This window comes from Rattus norvegicus, chromosome 3 (genome assembly GCF_021556685.1).
Source record: "Rattus norvegicus strain SHRSP/BbbUtx chromosome 3, alternate assembly SHRSP_T2T, whole genome shotgun sequence".
Taxonomy (NCBI): domain Eukaryota; kingdom Metazoa; phylum Chordata; class Mammalia; order Rodentia; family Muridae; genus Rattus; species Rattus norvegicus.
Window position 1 is genome coordinate 132,745,285 of NC_141536.1, and position 26,149 is coordinate 132,771,433.

The 26,149-nt window shown below is 46.4% G+C and overlaps 1 protein-coding gene across 2 annotated transcripts in view; it reads left to right on the forward strand.

The window, feature by feature from the left end:
• Positions 1 to 26,149, forward strand: part of Slc24a3 (solute carrier family 24 member 3) — a 502,316-nt gene that overhangs the window by 461,272 nt on the left and 14,895 nt on the right. For both annotated transcript variants that reach the window (NM_053505.3, XM_087654830.1), the window contains 6 exon segments: positions 2,335 to 2,468; positions 4,759 to 4,919; positions 6,400 to 6,661; positions 12,912 to 13,078; positions 16,072 to 16,186; positions 17,462 to 17,574. In NM_053505.3, the coding sequence (NP_445957.2) occupies positions 2,335 to 2,468; positions 4,759 to 4,919; positions 6,400 to 6,661; positions 12,912 to 13,078; positions 16,072 to 16,186; positions 17,462 to 17,574 (952 nt within the window).

Genomic DNA, 26,149 nt, shown 5'->3' on the forward strand with positions numbered 1-26,149 from the left:
TCGTGGTCACTTCTCTGGGGAGAATTTTGTAGATGAGGTTATGTGGACTTGTGGGTAAGAGTTAAGCACTTCCATTCATCCTGGGGAGCAGCTCCCACCCAGCCACGAGTAGCCTTGGGAATGTGGCTAAATTATTCAGCCATTTTTCTGAATCTCGGTTTCCTTTTCTGCAAAATAATAATACTTCCTATTCAAAGGTTCTTTATCAGGGCGGAAAGGTAAACAGTTATCAGTGTAATATCTGATTTCAAAAAAGCCATCTCTGAACACTAAATTTTTTAAAAGCCTCCATTTTATGGTACTGTTATCCTGTTATTAAAGTATCAATAAATTAATAAGATGCTGTTATACTTTGAGAGCAAACCCTTGTGCGCGTTGGGATCTTCACGGGGAAAATAGTTTCTGAGTTAAGATAGCATGAACACTGCTTCAGGCCACATTGGTAGAGTAGATTTTAATTCCAATACTTCTGAGACAGGAGAATTGTAAGTCCAGAGTAGTGTGCTCCAGATTACCACAGGGCTACAAAGTAAGACCTTGAAAGAAAAAAACAAAAAGCCACTGATTTTCGTCCCTGTCATAAGCAGAGCTGGGGCCTTTCTATTAGATGAATGTTGGATACAAGCAAAAGTTGGCAGAACGACAAGTGCCATGTGCTCACCTTCAGCCCCCAAACCATCAGCCCAGCCTTGCTCCGTGTAGATCTGTCTCCCTCCCTCCACATAATGTTGAAGCCTCGGGCATCATTTTATGGTTCATCCTTGAAGATTTTAACATGTGTTTCTAAAAGATCTCATCTTTATCCTAGTCACAATTACTAGTATATCATCTAAAATGAATGCTAATTCAGTATCCCAAATACCCACTCAGTATTTTAATTTCCAAAAGTGTCAATTTGTCCTACTTCTTTCTGGGGTTTTATAAATATCATAAATGTTTTCCAAATGGTAATCTAAATGAATGATCTTTAAAGTTATGCTTGGGAGCAGCATGCTTTGTAGTTCTTTCTGCCTATAGTCACTCCTCTAGTTTCGTTGTGTACCTACGTGGGGGGGGGGCATGTGCATATGCTTGTGCATGTGCATATGTGTGTGCATGTGTATTCTTGCAATTTATTCTTTGGTAGAATTTAGTTGTTGGCCTACAGAGCTGTCCACAGCTTGGACATTATTACTTCATTGCAAGTCCATGATGTATCAAAGCCAGTTCCCTTGGTCTCTGTGTGTCCTCTGTGTGGTCTCTGGTTTGAATCAGGCTATAGTGTGTCATTTATACCATCACGGGCCACGTCTAGGTCACCGGGCCCTCTGAGGTGGTGGCAGCCATGGATGGGTAACATCTGGAGCCATTATTTCACAAGTGTTACAAAATAGCGATGCTCAGATTCTTTCCCACTTAGGAATCCCAAAAATCTTCCAGGATTCACCGTCTGTGCCTTTTCAGAGCCTGCGTCTATTACTCTTGACTAACTTCCTGTTATCCCATTGCCAAAACGGAGCAGCCACAGCCTCCAAGAGTATTCAGGACAGAGTCTATGGGAAAGAAGGTCCAAATGCAGAACGTTCATCCCCACTACACCATGCCCTGTCTCGACCACGTAGTGGGAAGTTCCCATGGTTGATGCCCACACAGAGGCACTGACTGAAAAGCCAGGCACAAGAGTGCAGTGGGAGTGGACTGTGGGGAGGGGGCGTCTCCTGTCTGGAAGCAAAGAGAATGAGGAGGAGATGGAACAGGCGTTCAGTGGTTTCTGCTTCAGCCTGAGTTCCAGTGGGGACTGGAAGTCAGACTGGGTGGAGGTGCAGCTTCGGGAGGTTATACCATGGCCAATGAGCATTGAGATCTTTGAGTGGGGGACAGTGCAGTAGCGGCCCAAGGTGCTCTGTTGTTCTATCCCTGCCTTCACCCTTGGTGTTTTGAGATTTCCTCTGGGACACTTCACAGTAAAGGGACCAGAACATTTTCCTGCCAAAAACATCCTGGCACCCTGCGAACACTACTTTGCTTCGATGCCCGTCTACTAGGGTGTGCCAGAAGCACCTCTCGGTATCTCCTCACCATCACTTCAGAGCACGAGAGCACAGAATGTCATCATGAGGCTACAAGCCAACTGGGGGAGAAGTGAGAGTGCACAGTAACAGAGATTCTAGCAGCAAAGTCTCTGACTGCGAGAAGCCAAGGGCAGGTGGGCTTAGCTAACCAATCAGGGGTAGCATACAGAGTCTAGGGCACAGGGCCCTGGAGGTGTGTCCAGAGAGGAGGAGAGGATGCTGGGGAGTCAGGCAGAGGGGAGCACGGGTGCTGATGGACTCTCTCTGCTTACTGCCCGCTCAGATACAATGCGTGCATACACCAGTGCTTCGAAAGGAGGACGAAAGGTGCTGGGAACATGGTCAACGGACTGGCCAACAACGCCGAAATCGATGACAGCAGCAACTGCGATGCCACTGTGGTGCTACTTAAGAAAGGTAACCAGCAGACCCTGAGTCCAGGCCAGGCGCCATGGTGTGAGTCTGTCTAACGAGCCCTGAGAAAGCTTATAGCCACAGCTGGCCCCAAGAAGCCAGAGGAGAGCCAGCTCTCCTGCCCTGCCCCCCGCGCCATACCTAGATCCATTGAAATGCCCAGGGAACCCATTCTGTGAAGGCGATGCGGGAAGATGGGACCAGCGGGGCCAGGAGAGAAGATTTTGATTTGGATTTTGAGGTAGTAGATTAAGGTTATGCAGCCGTGAACAGTTACTTAGCTTCTCTGAGCCTGAAGGATGGGCATCATTTCTGTAATGAGTAAGCCAGTTAAGCATGCAGAAGAGCATGACCAAATGCTTCAGAGCGACAGGCACTGCAGAGTATTATCACATAGATCCAAACTACACTAACTCAAGTTCCAAACTACAGAAGGGGCAAGAAAATGACCTTTGTTTTCAAAGTAGTTCTTCTATTTGATAGGCTCTTACAAAACGATCATTGTGCTAGAGGACATGGCGATCTCTGATAAATGACATTATTTGTATGGGACATAGGAAAGTATCATGCAATTTTGCCGTGAATGTATTTCCCTTTTCGTTTAACTTTTTAAAAATTTTCTCTTTGAACTGCATCCCATATGGTCACTTTGCAAGGGAAACGACAAAAAAAATAAATAAATAAATTAGAAGCTGTACATATTATTTTCAACCACATCTCTAGCTCTAGACTCTCTCAATAATTTACTATATTTTGAAATGGGATATTTGATAATAGTTTTCTGAAGGACTATATGTTATGTTTCATGGAAGACTTTGATGTTGTTTAGTACCATTCTGTGGGAGGATTTTCTTTAGTTTCTCTCTTCCAAAAGCTTTATAACTTGTGGTGGGGCGGGGAGAACAAAAAAAAAAAAAAAAAAAAAAAGAAGCTGAATGCTGTTAATGCTGGGCCTGGGGAGGTGGCCTGGTGAGCAAAGTATCTGCCTTAGAGCATGGAAGGAGGATGATATGGTGATAGTGATGATGATGGAATGCTTCATATTTTGTGAGGCTTGTCTCAAGCCTCCTCCTGAACTAGTCCTCTCTGCTCACGGGATGTGTGCACACCATAGCCTCCACCTGGAATGCAAGTCACCTCTGCAGTATGTACCAATGCATCGGATTGCCACACATGGGCATGATGGCTACCAAAGGTTACTGAGGTCTCTCCTGTGACCCAGATCTTAGTGGTGGGAAAATAACTCTCTGAGGACAAGGAGGCATTCTCTTCCCCTGCTCATTCTTGCCATATTGATGAGTGGTGTTTGGATAATCCCAAGTCATTTCAAATGAATTTTTAAACATGACTCATGACTTAAATACGATCCCTAATTTTGATCCTCACAATCTTCTATGGATGGATAGAAGGAAGGAAAGAAAAGGGAAAGGATGGTGGGAATGGAAAGGGGGAGGGAGAAGAAGAAAAGGAAAGGAAGGGAAGGTAAGCGGGTGGATGGATGGACGGATGGACGGATGGATGGATGGATGGATGGATGGATGGATGGATGAGTGGGTGAATGGGTGGGTAGGTGGGTGAGTGGATGGACGGATGGATGGATGGATGGATGGATGGATGGATGGATGGATGGATGGGTGAGTGGGTGAATGGGTGGGTAGGTGGGTGAGTGGATGGATGGATGGATGGATGGATGGATGGATGGATGGATGGATGGGTGGGTGAATGGGTGGGTAGGTGGGTGAGTGGATGGACGGATGGATGGATGGATGGATAGGTGGATGAGTGGGTGGATGGGTGGGTAGGTGGGTGAGTGGATGGATGGATGGATGGATGGATGGATGGATGGAGAGGTGGGTGGGTGGGTAGGTGGGTGAGTGGATGGATGGATGGATGGATGGATGGAGAGGTGGGTGAGTGGGTGGGTGGGTGGGTGGGTGGGTGGATGGGTGAGTGGGTGGGTGGGTGGGTGGGTAGGTGGGTGGGTAGGTGGGTGAGTGGGTGGATGGATGGGTAGGTGGGTGAGTGGGTGGATGGGTGAGTGGGTGGATGGGTGGGTGGGTGGGTGGGTGAGTGGGTGGATGGGTGGGTGGGTGGGTAGGTGGGTGGGTAGGTGGGTGAGTGGGTGGATGGACAGATACATAGATAAATGGATGGATGGACCAATGGACAGATGGATGAACAGATGCAAAGGTGTGAAGGAGTGAGGTAGGGGAGAAGCAAAAGGAAGGGGAATGGATACTTGCCTCTCTCCTGGGTTCCACGCTACTATATGTTCTCTTTCACATTTCCCTAGCCAATTTCCACCGCAAAGCGTCAGTGATCATGGTGGATGAGCTGCTGTCTGCCTACCCACACCAGCTCTCTTTCTCTGAGGCTGGCCTTCGAATAATGATCACAAGCCACTTTCCTCCCAAGACCCGGCTCTCCATGGCCAGTCGCATGTTAATCAATGAGGTATCTGGGAAATCATAGTGGATTGTGGGAAGGATGGGAAAGGGAGGGGCAGCGCAGAGCAGGGAGGGGAGGGAAGGGAGAAGACGGGAGGGGAGGGGAGGGAAGATTAGACATGACTTCCTGATTTAAAGATTGTCACCTGGGTGAGAATTTAACATAAGTCTATCCCTCAGCCCTTACCCAGAATCTTTGCCCACTGAACTATCTATGCCCCATCCACTACCCCCTACTCCTCACTACATATTGAGGGACATAGCTTAGTCCCCTCTACTGACCTTTTTTGAGGCAGGGTCTCACATAGCCTAGGCTGGCCTCAAACTTTCTATATAACCAATGAGTATCTTGAACTTCTGAATGCTGGAACTACAAGCATGTGCTATATTCTCGGTTTATGGAACACCCAGCATCTCATTTTTGCTGGATAAGTACTCTATTGGCTAAGCTATATCCCCAGCCCTGACCTGTTTTCTTCCACCTAAGTAAATCTCATAAACTTCTATCGAAATTGCTAAGTAAAAGTCACCATCGTTTAAAACAAGCCTGGGCTCTTGCCTTTCCCTGAGCAGCTGCCTCACCAACAAAGTAGTCTGCACGCAGTGCTGTAGCTTCCTTAAATATAGAACGAGGGTTTCCTCCACAGTCTGGAGAAAAAGAGAATGTCCCAGTACACAGATGTCGAAAAACCGCGCACCACGGGTGTAGAAATTTTCCCAAAGAGAATTTGAAGTTTCAGTGGATTGTAAATGGTTAACTTCCCTTCCTGAAAGGAAATCATCTAAATCTGTGTTGCAGTTATCATCATCATGGCAGTTGCTACACCACCACCACCCCTGTTGTCTTTAAATATCCATTTAAGGGTTTCTAGCCCACTTCAGACCATATTGTTCCCAGATAAAAGGCACAGAAACCTTTGTGTTTATAAAAAGCTTTCTAACACTAGAGCTGAGCAGATATCAACTCTCTAGGCTACGTTGTCTACATCCCTGTGGTGATTCCCCAAGATTTCATTTGCCATGTTTACCTGGGCTGCTCCCACTCCATCAGGTCAGCCCTCACAGCCATATGTTCACGATCCAAGCTACCTCATGGCAACTTCCTCCTTCTTTCTCTTCATTCTTGTGGTCCCTTCGTGAGACCCCAAGCCCTTGAACCTTCACTCCTCCTCCCTCTCTTCTGCCCAGTCCAGGCAGTAATCGGGGATTACCTGGGCAGGAGGTTAGGTTTATTCAACAAAAGCTGGTGTAGGTGAGGCTCTCTTTGAGGGGAAGGTGGTACAGCCAGATCTTGGGGCCAGTACTTAGCATTTGAATACATAGCAGCCCTACAAATCAGCACTGCTTTGAGAAATTTCTAACCCTTGGCCCTGGAGTCTTCCGGATGTAACTCTTTGCCAGTGCTGGGGAAGACATACCTGGTCCTGTTCTGGTTTGGGTAATTTCCATCCCTCTGACTGTAGTAACAGATCACTTCCTATTTTTAGAGACAAAGACTGATAAACAGCAGGGCATATACCAATGGGGAATCTGAAGTGGCCATCAAAATCCCAATTAAGCACACTGTGGAGAATGGAACAGGGCCCAGCAGTGCCCCAGACAGGGGTGTGAATGGAACCCGGAGGGACGACATAGTTGCTGAGGCTGACAATGAGACAGAGAACGAGAATGAAGACGAGAACAATGAGAATGACGAGGAGGAGGATGAAGATGATGATGAAGGCCCCTACACGCCATTCGACCCCCCCTGTAAGACGTCCTTGACTTGGGCTTTGGAAGGGGGGTTTCTGGGGATCACAGATAGATGCTCTTCACTTGGCTAGCTTTACTGTTCAATCCCAAAAGGGCCTCTCTCTACGCAGAAACTATTTGTATGAAGTGTCTGCCGTGGGCAGGGCTCTGCTGTGAAAAGCCCAAAACTGCAGGCACATGGCCAGGAATTAAAATGTGAGCACTGTACCAAATGCATTTGGAAGATGAAGGTCCTCCCTTCGCCTCTTAGTCATGCTCCAGGACCTTTTGTTCTAAGGTAGAAGTGCACATGGCCCATGTCAACAGACAGAGCCACTTCACTGCTGTTTCTTCTAAGCTGGAGGCCGTCCAGTGCAGGATAGCTCTGGGAGACACCTCCCTGCTTCCGGTGTTCACACTCCCCCACCCTTGCCCTCTGTTCAGTACCTGCATCTTTAACATCCTATCCCCTGCACAGCAGCATCTACAGGAGACACAGCAATGCAAAAACTGGTCCTCGTGGACCAGGCCAAGGACTCTCCCTGACATGCTGGAAGGGGAGAGGCAAGACACATAAAAGCTTTCAGGACCTTGGCCTGTATGTTTAATGTCCCCATAACCATGTATCTCACCCCTACCTATTAGCAGAACAAGAGGACCAAGCCCAAAGAATTTGGTGTCCTTGCTAGACCTTCAAAATGTTTTGGCTGGTATCATGAAGGCTGCACTGGTCCAATTTACAGTCACAGTCATTTGAGTCTTACCTAGTGTATATAGTTCCCCTGGGCTGACAGAGCTTGTGGGATTACTTTTTCCCTCCAAAGAACTCCAAAGCAAGTCCTTTGAAAGGACCCTGACACTTGACACTTGTAAATGTCTGAGCAAGTATGGTATGATCAATCTGAAAGCTCATTTAGTGGCAGATGCCATTGGAGTTCCCAGCCTGTGATGTTTTCAGATGCAAGGCCTGGCTGAGCTTCTTGTTCCCTATCTCTAGGGAGAGGGCAGGCAACAAGTACAATGCAGACCAGAACTGTTCCTGGTCCTCCCCTCCTTCCCCATAACAGGAGCATTGATGGGCACTTACCAAATCTAATTAAAGAAATGCCCGTCCAGATTCCTGTATACCTGCCAAAGTTAAATTACTACTTGTTAGCAGATTATCTCCAGAGGAGAAAGAAACGCACACACCCCCATCTGTGGTTTCACTTTCTGTGGTTTCACTCACTCAAGGTTAATTGCGGTCAACCACAGCCACCATGCCCAGTCTGAAAATATTAAATGGAAAATTATAAAAACAGTTCATAGGTTTGAAATCAGGCTCCACTCTGAAACCCAACTCCATTCTCATTTAATCTTGCTCTGCCCCACCTGAACCATCCTTCCGTACAGTAATCCGGGATGCGTATGCCCAATGCCTGCTTCATGGTAGTCATTAAGGACACCATGTGTATATATGACACTTGCTTTAATATAACTGTTTATAGATGCATAGCGAGTTTATGTATGCATTAAATACTTATGTATTATATATACCTATGCAGAGCACATATATCTATTTATCTTTATACCTACATATAAATATACATATATTCATATATACATAGTAGAAACCATTACTACTTGATTTGTTTGTAGGTAAACACATTTCCATAAACACACACACACACACACACACACACACACATACACACACACACACACACACAAAGGAAATCCACCAAAATAAAATTGTATTTTACTAGATGGATTTTTTTCTTTTGTAAATGTGTGTTTTTTGCTTTCTATGCAATAAGAACAAGTGTGAATGTTTACCTATCGGTCTGAACTATTGCACAATTACTTTTTCCCTCCAAAGAACTCCAAAGCAAGTCCTTTGAAAGGAGCCTGACACTTGCCACCCCGCTGTGCCTCCCTGTCACCGACTTTACAAGTACATGGCCTCCACAGAAAAGAATCATGCTTCTTAATTCTCTGCTGTGTCCTAGCCTGACCTAGACAGCACCCAACACAATGCTCTAAGTGAACAGATAAACACACCCCTGGGGCCCTATTCAGAACGAACTGTGATAGAACGACATATAGAAAACATCCAGAGATACCGCTGACTGGGGAGAAGAAACCGCCCACCCCCAACTCAGAAATAGGGATCAAAGCTGAAATGTGCTGCGGCCTTCTTCACTCTTCAAAGTCGCTTTCAAAGCGCCTTTCTGTGTTGCTCACTCTGCTCAAAAAATCAAATCTGTTACCTTGTGTTAGAGTCACATTTTGGGCACTACTCTTTGTAGTTCCCCCTTTAGGGTTGATGTTACTAAGGAACAAGGATGTAAACTGTGACTGTCCGATTTCATGGCGGTGAGACTGGCTTCCTAATCCAGTGCCAAACTGAAGCAGCTGAGAATAGCAGAGGGGGGACTCACCTGGCTTGCCCAAGCTCACACTGTGCGCAGCTTTACTTAATCAATCCCATCCTCCCGCTCTCTCAGAGTCCCATGCCATGACTTCATCTTCCTTCTCAATTTTAGACTCTGAGGAATATTAGAGATCCAAGTTGAGGTCATTTCTTTTCCTATTCACTTGGTTCTTGGTAACCCGTGACTGAGAGTCTATCTTAAATCAGTCTCCCCCTCTCTCCCTCTCTCCTCCTCTGTCCCACTCTCCACCTCCATCCCACTCTCCCCCTCTAACACCCTCTCCCCCTCCATCACCCTCTCTTCCTCCATCACCCTCTCCCCCTCCATCACCCTCTCCCCCTCCATCACCCTCTCTTCCTCCATCACACTCTCCCCCTCCATCACCCTCTCCCCCTCCATCACCCTCCATCCCATTCCCCCCCTCCATCACCCTCTTCCCCTCTACTCCTCTCCCCTTCTCCTCTTCTCCCCCTGTCCCTCATGTAATTCAACAAAGAGATTCCCCCAGAGCTCCATGTGGGTAAAACCTTAATGCCTAACTGAAGGGCTCACATGGAACTCAAAGACCCAGCCTTATTCTGGATCCTGCAACACTTGAAGCCCTGTACAGCTGCCATCTTGATGAGCAACTTAGCCAGGCTCTAGGGTCTCACTGTCCCTTCTCCACATTAAGTCCAACAAGACGCACAGCACCCAATAGAAAGGGTCCCTCTTTCTTACTAATATTTAGTCTTCATCAGTGGACTACACTTAGACTCTTAACATTTTTTCAGCTTTTCTGATTATACTGTGAATTGTCATACTGTTAATATTTCATTACTAGTATTATTAATATCCTTAGCTTACTTGAGGCAGAATAATGCTTAAGGTATCTGATAAATGGGTAGATGGGGTGAGAGCAGGGGCCAAATGAGGCCAGGCTTCACTGGTCATGGTATGGAGATGTGGTGTTGTTACTCTAAAGATGGTGGACAGAAAGGGAATGTTCTAGTCTTAATCTTAAAACTCTCTTTGCCAGCAAGAGCAATCAGATCAAGGTAGGCATGATTGTAGGAATGCATTTATGAAGCCAGGCCACCTGGCAGGGAGTCGACTTTGGAGGAAATGCCCTGGGCAGGTGTCAAGTTTGCGCCCAGGAATGAAAGAAAGTGGAGAATCAAGAATAACTTACCTGATTTTGACTCGGGCAACTTGCAAAGTTGCCAACAAGTCGCTCCTCTCCTAATGTTACCAGTCAGCTGGCTGGGGTCCTTTTGCTCTTCCTGACAAGGAATCATAGGTAGTCCTGAAGAAGATTTTTAGTTCTGGTCTGGTTACTCTTGTATCTAGTACTTGGCAGCCAGGACCAGCAACACCAGGCAGGTGGAAGCAGTTGCAAGTAGCGCCCTCTAGTGCTGCCGCCTTTTTATGCAGGCCTCAGTATCAGGATTTTTCAGCCCCAGGCGGCAGCAGCTGACATTACAGTTCTCCAACCAGGGTATCTTGTAGCCTTAAGGGCTTGACAAATTACTGGGACTCTTCTGCAACCAGGGCCTTGAGTTTCTCCGGCTCTTTCCAGCTCTTTCGTCAGCCTCAGATCTCATTTTTGTCTATCCCCACCCACTATGCCCCATGTTCCCAGTTCTCTCGGATTCTTCAGCTGCCTCCTCTTTAGCTGTCCAGAAGCCACTTGCCCTGCTGACTGCTCCACTGTCAATCCACTCCTGCTGGAGCTGCGTTGTCACGTCCTGTTACCCAGCCCACAATACTCAGTATAGGCAAGAAAAGTCCCCTTCAGAGAAGCCTTCCGTTAAGCCTTATGTTAAACTACCAGGAGAGGACACATAGGAGGGTGTCTTCCAGCCAACTCACTGAGTCATATCGTCTGTTCATACAGCCAGAAGATAATCACAGCATACCTCACATGCAAATGGAGGTAGTTGCACCAAACACAGCCCTTGCATGCAATTAGGATTGGGTTCTAGTCTCAGCAGCCCTTTTGCCTGGGTAGAAATGGCTACATTATCATCTAAAGTTCAGGGAGGTTTGTAATAAGCAAAACGTCTGTGCAAACTATTGGGATAGCCCTATTGCAGCTGTCTCTTCAGGAGCTGAAGCAAGGTGTCTGGTTTGTCAGAATAACTGATGCTGCCTGCCGCCTGCCACCTGCTACCTGCCCTGAGGGCTCAAGGCAGCCAGGGCAGCAGAGAGTCCGGTAGCACCAGTGGGCAGGTTCTTGCTCCATCCCCTGTCTTTGCTTATAAGCAGGCAACGGGAGCTCAATGGATGCTGAGAGCCATCTTAATAGATCTTTTAACAATGTTTCAAACCTGCCTGGTGCGGCCAGGGAAAGACAAGCCTCCCACCTGTCTTCCTAATACCATTTCATCTTTGGTCCTCTCAGCAACTCCGTGAGCTCAGTGTTCCTGGGTACACAGCTCACAAATAATAAAAGTAATATTTGGCTAGTTGAAGTAAGTGTGCTAAGTGTGGTTTCTATCACTGAGATAAAACAATAATCAAAACCAACTGGGGGCAGCAGAAGGGCTTTATCTGGCTTATACGTTCCCGTCAGAGTCCATCATTAAGGGGACCAAAGCCGGAACCAAATCAGGGCAGGAACCTGAAAGCAGAGGTCATGGAGGAGTTGGGCGGGGGTGTCATTCCTTACTTCATTGCTCCCATGGCTTATCCAGACTACTTCCTCATACATGCCAGTATCCCAGGACGGCACTGCCCACAGCGTGCTGGACCCTCCCCCACAGACTTGCCTACGTTTTCTCCATCGAAAACTATTTTTGGTTCCTTAAAAAGTAAAAAGTAAATACCTACCTCATGGCCCAGCAGTTTCCCCCCAGGTCTTCAGCCAAACCAAAGCCATCCTCCCAGAAGACCCACACAAGGGGTTTTGACAGGCGCTCTAATTATTATGATCTACAACTGGCCACTACTCAAAGCTCAACCCCAGGAGAATGGAGAAGCACAGTCAGCATATTGCCAGCAATTAAAGGAATAAACTAATGGCACTTTAATCAATCTCAAAATAAACATCTGGTAAGCAAAAGGAGAGATCGCTCCGTGATTAATTCCTTTGAAGATAGGGATGAACAAAAGCTGATCTGTGGTGGTCAGGGTGAAAGCTGACTACAAAGACGAACAGAGAATGTTCTGGAAGATGAGGATGTTTTGTATCCCAGTTGACATAGATATCACACTTGCGCCTGTGCATTTCTTTCCACAGGCCAATTTACAGTTGAAAACCAAAGGAGTTGAGTTACTATATTTGTCAAATCTGATGTTACTTGTAGGATAGGCAACCAAATGAGCGTTTCTGGGTGTTTTCTGGCATGAAAGTAATCAGACAACCCAGGACGGTAGAGGCAGGCATCACCAGGCAGATCCCCACCTTTTAAGTATGTGAGCACTCATTTGCGAACCTTTATCAGCTTATGGTGCAATGCTAAAATCTTCCATTAGGTGGTGCTGTGTCTGCTCACGCTGTGAGAACAGATACAAAATGGTCGTCTTCCCAGCTTCCCACACCTACACACGCACACGCACACCACCCTGTTGTAAACGCCTTCCTCATCTTTCCCACCTGCCCTCTTGTGTTATAGCCCTCCAGGCCAATAATCCATGAAGTGACTGAGTTGTTTACAAGAGCTAACACGCAGGTCGGGTACATAACTTCTTTTCCATTTGGTTTTATGTATCAGGCTTGGGTGGCAGTGGAGAAACCATTTAAGCATTCTATGAAAAGAGATGTATGACGAGTCCTTGTTCTGGAGAAAGCCGTGTGAAGGCTACCAAAGCAAAGAAATAAAGCTAACTTTTCCCTTTCTTGTTCTGTTTACCTCCTCCCTCCCACCTCCAAGCTGGCAAACTGGAAACTGTGAAATGGGCATTCACCTGGCCCCTGAGTTTTGTCTTGTACTTCACTGTCCCCAACTGTAACAAGCCCCACTGGGAGAAGTGGTTTATGGTGACGTTTGCTTCCTCTACACTGTGGATTGCAGCCTTCTCCTACATGATGGTGTGGATGGTGAGTGTGTAAGGGGCCCTGTTGCACTGCTGGGTCTCTCTAAAAAGAAATATACACTGAACCAGGGGTGAACAAGAGTTGGAGTCACACCTAACAGAACCACATCACCCCTTATTGCTACGTTCAGTTACATAACAACCCGCACCTTAGCTTGGTAGTTTAAAACTCACAAGCGTTCACTCTGACCCTTAGACTGACTTGATTTAATTACGCTTGACTGTGGCCACTTCTCCAGCTCTGTTCCAGCTCCAGTACTGTAATCCCTTTGATATGGGTAGCAGTCGAGTGGGGAGGATGGGGGAGGTTGGAAGTCGGGAGGGGGCGTTTATATGTACTCTGTAGTGTTGACTTGCTTCCTTTGGGCTGGTGCTACCCTGAGCAGTGGAAACCCGAGGTGCCTCCTGGGGTCTTCACTGGAGCCAACTTCTCAGACCATTACTTCTTTTGCACACGCTGTGGCCAAGCCCAGCACCTAGGAGTAGGAGAAGAAATTCCCCAGCTCTAATGGAGGGAACAGCAGCAGAGTCACAGGCAAAGGACATGTTGCACTAGGTGACTGCTCAAGGGTCCCTTTGCAAGCCAAAATGAGGAGCCAATGACTGGGCTCGGTTATGGGGCCTCAAATGCATTCTACCCCAGAGCGATTTTCAGAAACCCAGACAGTTCATTTATATATTCTTTGGCTGGGGAGCAAACCTAATCCATTAGACTTAGCATTGGGCAGAAATTAAAAGCCATGACAAATTATGCAAATCCAAATTAACCTCACTTGGGCGTCAAATGGAAGGAAGCGCAATATAAACTCAGGAATTTAAATTCAACTTAAAGCTCCAAAAGAAAAAATGTCTGGAAAGGTTGTTTCGGAAGTAATGGGAAACTCGTAAAGCTAGCGCGGCACGATAAAGTCGCAGTTAAGCCCTGGCCTCCGCCTCAACCTCATGGGCAAACAGAGTTTTAAAACCGGAAGTATCGTGACCAGGGGCTTCCCGCTCACTGACCCTTGTGCAGCCCGGATCTGGGAGACCAGATGGCTGTCCCTGACCCTTAAGTCTGAAGTCCACAATCCATGGAAAGAACTAATCTGGACTCGGCTTCTGATAGTGAGTGACGATCTAAGGAGAAGCCAGGGACCTGGGCAGGGTGTCCTGAGCTCATCAGTTCCCCAGAACTCCAGGCTGGGCCTTAAGTATCCTAACAACAGTGAAAGAGCAATGGGCCAATCCCCGCCAAGCCAGGCCATGCTCCTGCGGGACCTAGAGCTTGGCTAGGCTTCTGCAGCTTTGTTTTACAAAGACTCTTAAGAAGACCGACATGGAAATGCATGTTACGGCATCCTCCTTTCCTCCCTGGAGACAGATGTCAGAAGCCGGAGGCGACCCTGTGATGAGCACTGAATGGAAATGAGAGTCTTTCCTGGTTTGCATCTGAATGGACTGAACTTGCACGCGCGCGCGCACACACACACACACACACACACACACACACACACACACACACACCCTTTCACAACCAGCCCAGGAGTGCTGGGAGAAGGATGGGATCCCTGTGACCTGTGGTTTGCATATCCTCAAGATTTTATAGAAAGTATGAATGCCCCAGTGGTACCCTAGGATGACCTAAGAGTTCCAGGAGTTGCAAGACCCATGTCCTTATGTCCACATACAAAGGATCAGTCTCTCCTTCTGATTGACCCTACTTGGCAATGGGTCCTGACTCTTTCACCACCACTCTTGGCAGCCCCCTGCTACTCAGTTTTCCTCTCTTGAAACCTGGGACAACCATGGAGTCATCTGCAGCCCTGAACACTGTCTCAGCTGATGGTAGCCCATCCTTTGGCATTTATTCCCCCTGCCCCCTGTGTAAATGGAGAGGCTGCCTGCCTTGAGAGGAGCCCCCTGTCTGTAACAGAACCCTCTCTGCCACTTACCAGCAACATGGGACTTGGGCAGATGCCTCTCTGTTCCTCAGTTTCCTCATCTGAGGAATGAGAATAGCAGAACACTCAGACCAAATGGCTGTGAGGTTTAAGAAAGTTAAAACTGAACATTTAGTCCGTTGTACTAAAAGGAAAAGAGGCAACAATTATGGTGAAGAAGTTGACGTTGTTAACAAAGATAACCAAATGTTCTTCTAGTTCTTCTGCTGTGATAAACACCATGACCAAAATCAACTTGAGGAGGAAAGCATTTATTTCATCTTATATTTCCAGACTACAGACCACAGTTCATCTCTAAGGGAAGTCAGGTAGAAACTCACAGCAACACCTGGAGGCCGGAATCATGGAAAAATGCTGCTTACTGCCTTGCTTCCAAGCCTACATTTAGCCATTCTTATACATCCAAGGCTCACCTACTAGGGATAATACCACCCACAGTGGGCAGGACCCTCCTATATTAATTATCAATCAAGAAAATATCCCCACATGCCAATCTCTTAGAGGCAAGTTCCTCAACTGAGATTCCACTTCCCAAGTGTGGCAAGTTGACGAGCAAACTCAGCTATCACCCAAACTTCCAGGGAAGTGAGGATGGAGAAAGCTTGTTGTGATTTCTCCACAAGACCAGTTGTGAAGTCAGTTCCTTTCCAGGACTTATCAATTCCATCGTAGATCTGTGAGCATGCTGCCCACACCCCTAGTCCGGCCTGGCAGCCTGGATCATTCAGGGCCATTTTGAATTAAAATATTTTGTTTTAATGTTGTCTTAGTTCTTAAAATCTAGTTTTCCAATGCACATATATCACCAGAAAGGAACAAAGGATAGACTAACCTTTCACTTAAAGAGGTAGAAGCTTCTGTCAAAGCATCCGCCTAAGACGTGCAGTCCAGCTCTCATCCACACAACATTCAGATGTTCATGCCATCCATGTTAAATCCAGAAAAGACACTGCCCCACCCCCACCCCCAAGATGGCCCAGATTAAAGACTTTTCTGCCTTTTGATCAGAAGCTCACAGTGTCCCTTGGCTCACTTGCCTCTTCCTGCTTCCTCCAAGGTTACCATCATCGGCTACACCCTAGGGATCCCTGATGTCATCATGGGGATCACCTTCCTGGCTGCCGGAACCAGCGTGCCCGACTGCATGGCCAGCCTCATTGTAGCCAGACAAGGTGGGATCTCCAGGGACGTTGGGGATCGGGAGGGAAGGAAGGAAGGAAGGAAGGATTCCCTCCCTGGTGGGGGCTGTCCCATGTGGCAATTAAGGGGACAGCAGATCCTGCTTAGAAGGAGAGGTGGGGGATGGCAACCTCTGTGCCAAGTTGGCCAAAAGGCTTCCTGCGGTCAGAGGAATAAACAAAAGAGGCAGAAGGCAGCTCCTTGTAAGGCACAGATGCTTGCCAAGTCACCCATAGACCCTTCAGGTCATTATTATCATCGATTACTTGTAAAATAGCAATAAATATAGAAAACAAACCTAGCTAACCTGGACAGAGTGAGACCCTCTAAGTGAAACAATTCATTCAACAACTCCAAGACGTAGGGTCAATAGTGCTTCCATTTCATGGATAAGGAAACTGAGGCTTATAAAAGACAGACACACACACCCCATAATTAAGCTCACTCATAACATAGCAACTCCAAAATGACAGTTGTTGACACACAACACATGTTTTCCCATTTCTTTTTTTTTTTTAAGAATTATTTATTTTATGTATGTGAGTATGCTGTCTTCAGACACACCAGAAGCGGGCATCAGATCCCATTACAGGTGGTTGTGAGCCACCATGTGGTTGCTGGGATTTGAACTCAGGACCTCTAGAGGAGCAGACAGTGCTCTTTACCACTGAGCCATCTCTCCAGCCCACCTTCCCCATTTCAAAACCAAAAGCTCCAAACAGTGACGCCCTTCCCAGCACTGACTCTCATTCATGTGCCTGGTGGATGTTGGAAGGCATTTATTTTAAACAATGGGAGCAACAAAATTTAGCACTGTGACCATAGACCCCTCTGGAAAGTCTACTTGGGGACATTCTCTTTATGTTGTCTGGTTCTTAAGAAGCAGTGAACTCACCCTAGGACAGATGCAAATGGTGCTATGATGTCAAAGTTGGCAAAGTTGTGGAGGCGTGTGTGTGTGCTGTGGGGTTTCTTCCTACTGGAAGAGTGCCTCAGATCTTCCAGTATTCTTGGAACCAAATGTGGATACTTTTTTTTTGATCACTTACCCTGTCAGCATATCGGAAGTGAAGTTGGGGATCAGTAGAATGTGGGTTCTCTGAATTATAATGTTATTTTTTTGTATCAGTGATGGGCTAAGAGAAAATCAAATACACGGTCCTACAAAACTATTACCGGCTGTCAGACCAAAGAAGACTCAGGACAGTCCCATGAGGGCCCCTCCTGCTGAGATCCCCTTCCTCACTAATGCTCTCTTGTCCCCGCAGGGATGGGGGACATGGCTGTGTCCAATTCCATTGGGAGCAACGTGTTTGACATCTTGATTGGGCTTGGCCTTCCCTGGGCTCTGCAGACTCTGGCTGTGGATTATGGATCCTATGTGAGTGTTTTCCTCCATAATGTCTCTCTAAATTCAGACTAAACAGACTAGGTTTTCAGTGGCCTTGGCCACAAAGCTGTTTCCCTCCTATAAAGGGGATATGGAGCTACTAATGTTGTGGGGGAAGCAAATTCTTCTTGTACATACTTTTCAAAGTCACACATGTTGGAACTCTAAAGCAGAGGTCAGCAAACTTTTCATTTCAAAAAAGACGTAAGTATAGGCTGGTGTGGAAGGATAGATGGCCTCTGTCACAGCTACTAACTCTGCTGATGTAGCAGAAAAGTAGCCACGGAACTTTGTAGAAACTGAAATCCAAATGCTTATATTTTATGCTGTGATATATTATGCTTCTTTCTTTTCAACCATTCAAAAATATAAAAAAAAACATCTTAATTCGTGAACTATATAGAACCAGTCAGTGGACCAGCGTTGGCCACAGCATCCAGTCTGTTTGTTTTGCTGTCTATCTACAATACATCTAGTATATCTGATTGTTTGCCATATATCTACAATATGTTTAGTATATCTGCATGGAGAGGAGAGAGAGAGAGAGAGAGAGAGAGAGAGAGAGAGAGAGAGAGAGAGAGAGAGAGAGAGAGAGAGAGAGAATACAAGAACAATGCTAGAGACAGACTATCTAGGTGGGATACATTGAACGGGTGCTATCTATTGCATGGTCTCAGATTCCAAACAGCGCTCCTAAATTCTGCAGGTCCATGGGTAAGATCGCTGTCAGTCAGCTCCCATGACTGGCCCACATCGACCATATTCACAAGCATTTGATGCATAAGCCAGAATACTGACAGATGCCAGAAAAATACATAAGGACCAAACAGAAGGCATGACTTGTCTTGAGTGTTTCTTTTCCTCTGTATTCCTGAAGGGAAATCTTATATGAGAGATACTGTTGGGGGTCCATGAACATCTTTAAGTCTGATGATCTACCAGAATACTGACAAGAACCAAGAGCAGGTTATATTCACAGATAAGATAATGCAGCAAAGGATTTGGAGGGAGAAAAAAGCAACAGGAAAATAAAGTGCATCTAGTGTCCAGAGAACTCTGGTGCAGGCTTCCCGGTGTTTTTCCCAGAGGACCTTGCTTTCTCTCTTGTTAGCAGTGATCTGCAGGGACATGTGTGAGTTGCCTTATGCAGGGAAGTACCCTGGAATTTGCAGCATTGATGGGGGGCTGGTGAGGCAGGTATATTTCTACTCTGAGAACAACTGTAGTGAGTAGACCTCATCTCCTAGTATGCCCCTTTATTCCTCATAAACAGAACACCGGCAACCAGCATTGCAAGAGTGGGTATTGGCTAAGGCTTCCTGGGAGGCCTGATATATTAACACCTGCTACCCAGATCAAGTTACTCTTTTATTTGATAGAGTATATCACTAAGTACTCTTAACGTGCCGCAGACAATTCACGAAACCTCACTGGGGTAGCCCCACCATGGCTAATTTCCTACTAAAACTCCATCACTGACATTCCCACTCTGACAGCTCCTACAAATACTTCTAAAAGGAAACCCTGGGGGTGTGGCAAATTCCATGAAGCAGCTCTGCTACCTCTGAGACCTTCCCTAGTGTAGAGAAAGAAAAGCTATAGCAAATTGTGTACAGAGGTGGATAAAGTCAGGTCAGTCCCCGTCCCTTTGTCCAGATAAATCTTATTTGGTCACCAACGTTTATTTGCTTAGCTGTCTGTCCAGGAAGGAGAGGAGGAACTAACAGCTATGACCTGGACCAGGTTCTCCACCCTACCCATTCCCCAACCCCATCCCAGCATCTTTGCTGACTGACCCAGGGCCCAGGACCCCTCTTAACATCGTCTTGTTCTCAAGCAGGGAGCAATAGTATTGTCTGTATTTAAGCTCACTCACCAAGTCTGGCTTGTCACTTCCTGAAAATGCAAGGTTTGCCTACACCTGGCTCGCCTGCACCTTCACTTCCTTGCACCCTTCGCAGAGTGAACAATGCATGTGATTTATAGGAGACCACGGGCAGACCCTTCTGCAGGGCTGGCAATGCGGGGCAGCAGCGCTGGCTGGTGACATGGAAGCACTTGGTGGGAGACTGGGGCAAGTAAAGGATTTTTTTCAATTTTATTCCATCTGCATTAGTTTAAGTTTATACAGCCACATGGATCTTAAAGCTGCCTGTGGGACACTGTAGCTCCAGAGGATGAAATTTAAATTATCCACAGCGTAGCCCAGAGAAGATCGCTGTTAGCATTTTGGCTTATTTTCTCCTTCTAGTTTGTCTCAAACAGCTGAGACCCACTGTACAGATATTTCACATGTTGCCCTTCCTTATTTCTTATTAGATTAAACACAGTTTGCTTCAAATCACATTAGATTCATTCTCAAAGGCAGCCTAGAATTGTAGCATCTGGGTTTCCCAGAAAGTGCTTGGCCATGTCTCTGTTCGGGGACAACTCACATGGCTTTGGGTCTTACTGTCATGTTAAATGACACCTCAGACACCTTTGTGCATCCACTTATAGGGTTTAGAGGTCAGTAAGCATTGCACATAGATCTGATGATATAGAATAATAATATAGTTTTAATGGCATTTCCAATTAAATTACACTTTAATTTTAAATAACTGGATAATTAACCTTTATTTTTTCAGCACTGGAGAGTGAGCACGGGGCCTTGTACATACTAGATAAGGGTTCTACCCTGAGCTATATCTCTAATTCTTGGTATTTTTAGTCAGTGTCTCACTGTGTAACCCAAGCCGGCTTTGAAACCCAAAATACTCCTGCCTATGCCTTTTAAGTGCCTAAACCACCAGCCTACACCATCGTTCCTGGCTTACCTCTCCTATTTTAATTAGTCAAATGTCATGCCTGAGGTTTAAAAGCAGCTTCATGCCACCTATATGTAGTGAACATAGGAGCTTTGTGGGGAGAAATACTGCCTTTCATGCACCCAGCTTCCTCAGAGCACAGCAGGGGTAGCAGACACACACTTGAGGCATGGGAGGCAGGGGTTGACCATAGCAGACCCCACATCTAGATCTTCTTAATTTGCATTGGTTTTCGTCAAACACTTCCCTTTCCTGAACAGAAGGGTTCCCTCAGGCCTGAGTGGGTGCATCATTTGGTACTCTCTCCAACTGACACTAGAAATAAGTATGGACCTAACTTTTGTTTGGAGACAGGGTCTCATTATATAGCCCTGGCTGACCTGGAACTCTGTGTAGATCATGTTGGCATCCAACACATAGAAATCCACTTGTCGGGGTTGGGGATTTAGCTCAGTGGTAGAGCGCTTACCTAACAACCGCAAGGCCCTGGGTTCGGTCCCCAGCTCCAAAAAATAGAAAAGAAAAAAAAATCCACTTGTCTCTGCCTCCAAAGTGCTGGGATTTAAAGACACACACCACTGCTCCCCGCCCCATATTTATTTTTCAAAATGATGCGTGGAAGTGGGACCTCTGCTCCTGCCATTCAGTCTTTTCTGAATCTCTGGCCTCAAAACGACCTTCTGAGCTCTAAACAGAAATGCTCCAGATAACATGACTTGACTTCTGTGGAAAGAAATTAGTGACTGTGTATTGGCAACTGATCTTCCTTGGCAAGGAAAGTGATAAAAACACGTCTAAGCCCAGGCGAGCACCAGCTGCATGGATCTGCTGCAGTGCATGGATCTGCAGTGCATGGATCTGCTGCAGTGCATGGATCTACTGTAGTGCATGGATCTGCTGCAGTGTGTGGATCTGCTGCAGTGCGTGGATCTGCTGCAGTGCGTGGATCTGCTGCAGAGTGTGGATCTGCTGAAGTGCGTGGATCTGCTGCAGTGCGTGGATCTGCTGCAGTGCGTGGGTCTGCTGCAGTGTGTGGGTCTGCTGCAGTGCGTGGATCTGCAGTGCATGGATCTGCTGCAGTGCATGGATCTGCTGAAGTGCATGGATCTGCTGCAGTGCGTGGATCTGCTGCAGAGTGTGGATCTGCTGAAGTGCGTGGATCTGCTGCAGTGCGTGGATCTGCTGCAGAGTGTGGATCTGCAGTGCATGGATCTGCTGCAGTGTGTGGGTCTGCTGCAGTGCGTGGATCTGCAGTGCATGGATCTGCTGCAGTGTGTGGGTCTGCTGCAGTGCGTGGATCTGCAGTGCATGGATCTGCTGCAGTGCATGGATCTGCTGAAGTGCATGGATCTGCTGCAGTGCGTGGATCTGCTGCAGAGTGTGGATCTGCTGAAGTGCGTGGATCTGCTGCAGTGCGTGGATCTGCTGCAGTGCGTGGATCTGCTGCAGAGTGTGGATCTGCTGAAGTGCGTGGATCTGCTGCAGTGCGTGGATCTGCTGCAGTGCGTGGGTCTGCTGCAGTGTGTGGGTCTGCTGCAGTGCGTGGATCTGCAGTGCATGGATCTGCTGCAGTGCATGGATCTGCTGAAGTGCATGGATCTGCTGCAGTGCGTGGATCTGCTGCAGAGTGTGGATCTGCTGAAGTGCGTGGATCTGCTGCAGTGCGTGGATCTGCTGCAGAGTGTGGATCTGCAGTGCATGGATCTGCTGCAGTGTGTGGGTCTGCTGCAGTGCGTGGATCTGCAGTGCATGGATCTGCTGCAGTGTGTGGGTCTGCTGCAGTGCGTGGATCTGCAGTGCATGGATCTGCTGCAGTGCATGGATCTGCTGAAGTGCATGGATCTGCTGCAGTGCGTGGATCTGCTGCAGAGTGTGGATCTGCTGAAGTGCGTGGATCTGCTGCAGTGCGTGGATCTGCTGCAGTGCATGGGTCTGCTGCAGTGTGTGGGTCTGCTGCAGTGCGTGGATCTGCTGCAGTGCGTGGGTCTGCTGCAGTGCATGGATCTGCTGCAGTGCACTCACAATGCTCCTTTTGCTCTGGTTTCCTTCACTCCCTCTCCGCCTTATCAAAGTTATGAAGAAGTCAAAAACAAAACAAAAATGGCCTTTATCTCAATTCCAACTCCTTGTGGTCTCCTCTTTGGAGAGCTAGAAGTCCAGGCAACCACAAGAAAAGAATTTGTGCTCTAAAGAACTCTTAACACTCAATTTCTTATGTTTTAGGGGACAGTGGTCTGGTTTGGCTTGGTTTGGTTTGGTTTGGTTTGGTTTGGTTTGGTTTGGTTTCTCAAGACGGTTTCTCTGTATAACCCTTGGGTTGTCCAGGAGCTCACTCTGTAGACCAGGCTGGCCTCAAACTCATAGGGATGTACCTGCCTCTGCCTCCTGAGTGCTGGGATCAAAGGTGTGCACCAATGGGCTGCAGCTCAGTTGATTTGGTGTTTGCATTGCACGCACTAGGTGGAATTCATTTAAATATCTGCTTAGGTTAAGGTTTCTTAAATAATCATTTTATATTTGGTTAAATGAAACTACTGTATATATGAATATACGCATATATATATATGAAACACTTATACATAAGGCAATACATATATTTAGGGCCTTTAATACATTTACCTAAACTTATAAGATGCATAATATTTAAATGATCTTAAATTTACCTTCAAAAGTAAAAAGTACAAAAGTGGAGACAAAGTGTGGAGCAGAGACTGAAAGGCCATCCAGAGCCTGCCCCACGTGGGGATGCATCCTATAAACAGCCACCAAACCCAGACAATATTGCTGATGCCAAGAAGTGCTTGCTGACAGGAGCCTGATATAGCTGTCTGCTGAGAGGCTCTGCCAGAGCCTGACAAATACAGAGGTAGATGCTTACAGCCAACCATTGGACTGAGCACAGGGTCCCCAATGAAGGAGTTAGAGAAAGGACTGAAGGAACTGAAAGGGTTTGCAACCCCATAAGAAGAACAACAACATCGACTAACCAGACCCCCCCAGAGCTCCCAGGGACTGAACTACCATCCCAAGAGAATACAGGGATGGACCTATGGCTCCATCCGCATATGCTTCAGAGGATGGCCTTATTGGGCATCAACGGGAGGAGAGGAAAGGCTCTTTTCCCCATGTAGGGTAATGCCAGGGTGTTGAGGTGGTAGTGGGTGGGTGGGAGTGAGAGCATCTTTCTAGAAGCAAGGGGAGGAGGGAGAGAAGATGGGAGGGGGGAAGGCGATGACATTTGAAATGTAAGTACATAAAATATCCAATGAAAAAAGTAAAAAATGAGAGTATGTAAAAACTTTCACATAACTTTCAAAAATATATCAACTCCTGAATAGTAAACATTTACCCCAGCAACTGACTCAATGGACGGACAGGAGCAGGAGACAGGAGCCTTTCAGTGTCAGTAAAATCCCTTGTATTCATCAGCTCAGCACAACTGTAATATAATGTGATATGACTATAATATCAGAGACAACTAACTTAGAGAGAAGGAAAAGTTCAAGGATCTGCCATGCCTTCAGTGACCTGAGGACACCATCCCTGGACACACCCACCCCTTAAGAGTCCACACTGTCCGCATTAGCACCATCCCATTACATGTGAGCTTATAGGGAAAACTACCTGAATTCAAACCACAATGTTCTCTATGTTTGGGGGGTTGTTTATGTTTATTTTTAATTTTAATTTAAAATTGTTTTTATATGATATATTTTGATGTTTTCATCTCCCCGCTTTCTCCCAGATACCCACAGAAACTCATATACCCTCCCTGTAGCCTCACCTCAGAACAAAACAAATAAACAAATAAGATGGGGGGGAAGCCAAAAATTTGTTTTGTTTTGTTTCTAGGATAACAGGGTATGGTCATAGAAGATAAAATCTTTGAAACTGCTTGAGTTTGGCTGGAGAGATGGCTCAGTGATTAAGAGCACTGACTGCTCTTCCAGAGGTCTTGAGTTCAATTCCCAGTACCCACATGGTGGCTTAAACCATGTGTAATGGGATCTGATGTCCTCTTCCGGTGTGTCTGAAGAAAGTGACAGTGTACTCATATACATAAGATAAGTAAGTAAATCGTTAAAGAAAAATAAAAACAAACAAAAAAACCCTCTAGTTCATCCCAGAAGTAAACCAGATCCTTTTACCCACCTTGAAGTCTTCTTGACCAAACATGAACATCAGGCCTGAAACTGCAACTCAGTCAGGCAAGCTCTCTACCACAGATAACCCTAGACATCACCCACCTTCCCTCTCCTTCTGACATTCCCTCAGTAATATAGAGAATGGACAATAAGATATTCTCATATCTATACAGCCATACTTTTTCCAGTATTCAACACCCAGTGACAAAGTGACATCATAAAAACAAAACTTGTGACCCAAGCTCAGGTTTTCCATCTAAAGATGACATAATTAGTTTCCTTTGGCCATTATGTTAAACTGTACAACCATGACTGGTTCTGGGGAGATGATCTTTTTCATTTTTTCATAGAAGAGAAACAATAGCCCAGCCAGGCATCTCTGGACAGCAGCCAGGCACACAGGGCGGAGTGTGGAAGGTGCATTGGGTACCATTGTATCCAAAAGGAGCTGTCTCAGAAGCCAGTGCAAGGAAAACCTTCATTCATTTAATTTCAGAGATACAAGCATCCAAGGGCCTTTCAAATGACTTCTCTTTTGAAAGCTCCTATTCATATGCTTTGGGAAAACCCGGATTTTATTTTGTACATGGAGAGAGGCTGGGGTCCGAGTTCATTCTCTTCTGCGTGTAGGTTATCTGGCTGTGCCCTTCCTTCTTGTTGAAAATGAGATTTCCTTTGAACTTTAAAAGTTCAAAAGAAGTATGGTAAGCTTATTTTTTCAACACTATTAACAATGTAAAACTATCTAGAAGCCATAGTTGTGCAGTTTTTAAAGTATGTATTCTAGAAACTCTCTTCCACAACCGTCATAGCATTCACGATGGCAAAGCCTTCATCTGGAGTCAGAACAAGAAGTAAACGGGCCAGAAATGAGGTCAGAGAAGCTGTGAGCTGATCAGTAGAGTCACCACCAAGCCAGGCTTAGCTCCTAGGTCCCAGCTTAATGTGCTACCTTTAACTTTTCTCAAATAATTTGCTTTCAGTTTAAGAGGACATTTAATGAGAAATGGATTCTCATGAACAAAATGCCCAAGCTGTACCCAAGTGGGCAAAACACTCTGTCAGCATAGATATACTGTCCACTCAGCCTCATGCCATATATGACCCCTTCCCTCCTTTTCGTACATCAGTGGCCATGCTGCAGCCTGAGTTTAGGGTCTCCCACAGCACCTCAGCACTCTATATATGGTAGGAAGTTTTCCTTGACTAAAGAACAAGTTAAAGAGCAGTTCTATCTCCTTGGCCGAATTAGCCACCAGCCCCTTTGTGCGGGATAGCTCCTGAGAGCTTTGCCACATTCTGGCTGTGTAAAATCATTTGCGTTCAAGGACATAATCTTGAGTTTTAAGGAAGAGTTATTGTATCTCCAACCTCAAGGACAAGTTTCAAGTTCAAGTTGTCCCAAATAAAATACTTCCATCCCAAGCAGATAGGCACCTTGAGAAGGGTGGACTTAAATTGTGTAGGAAACACAGAGAACGTGCTCATATAGGTACTCTGTGTAGTGATGCTTGACCAAAATAGTGGTACAGCATTTGACCCTACTAAACCAGGTCTTTGTGTCGCCTAGAAGCCTGAGGTCTACAAGAGAAGAGCAGGGATACCCCCATCCAG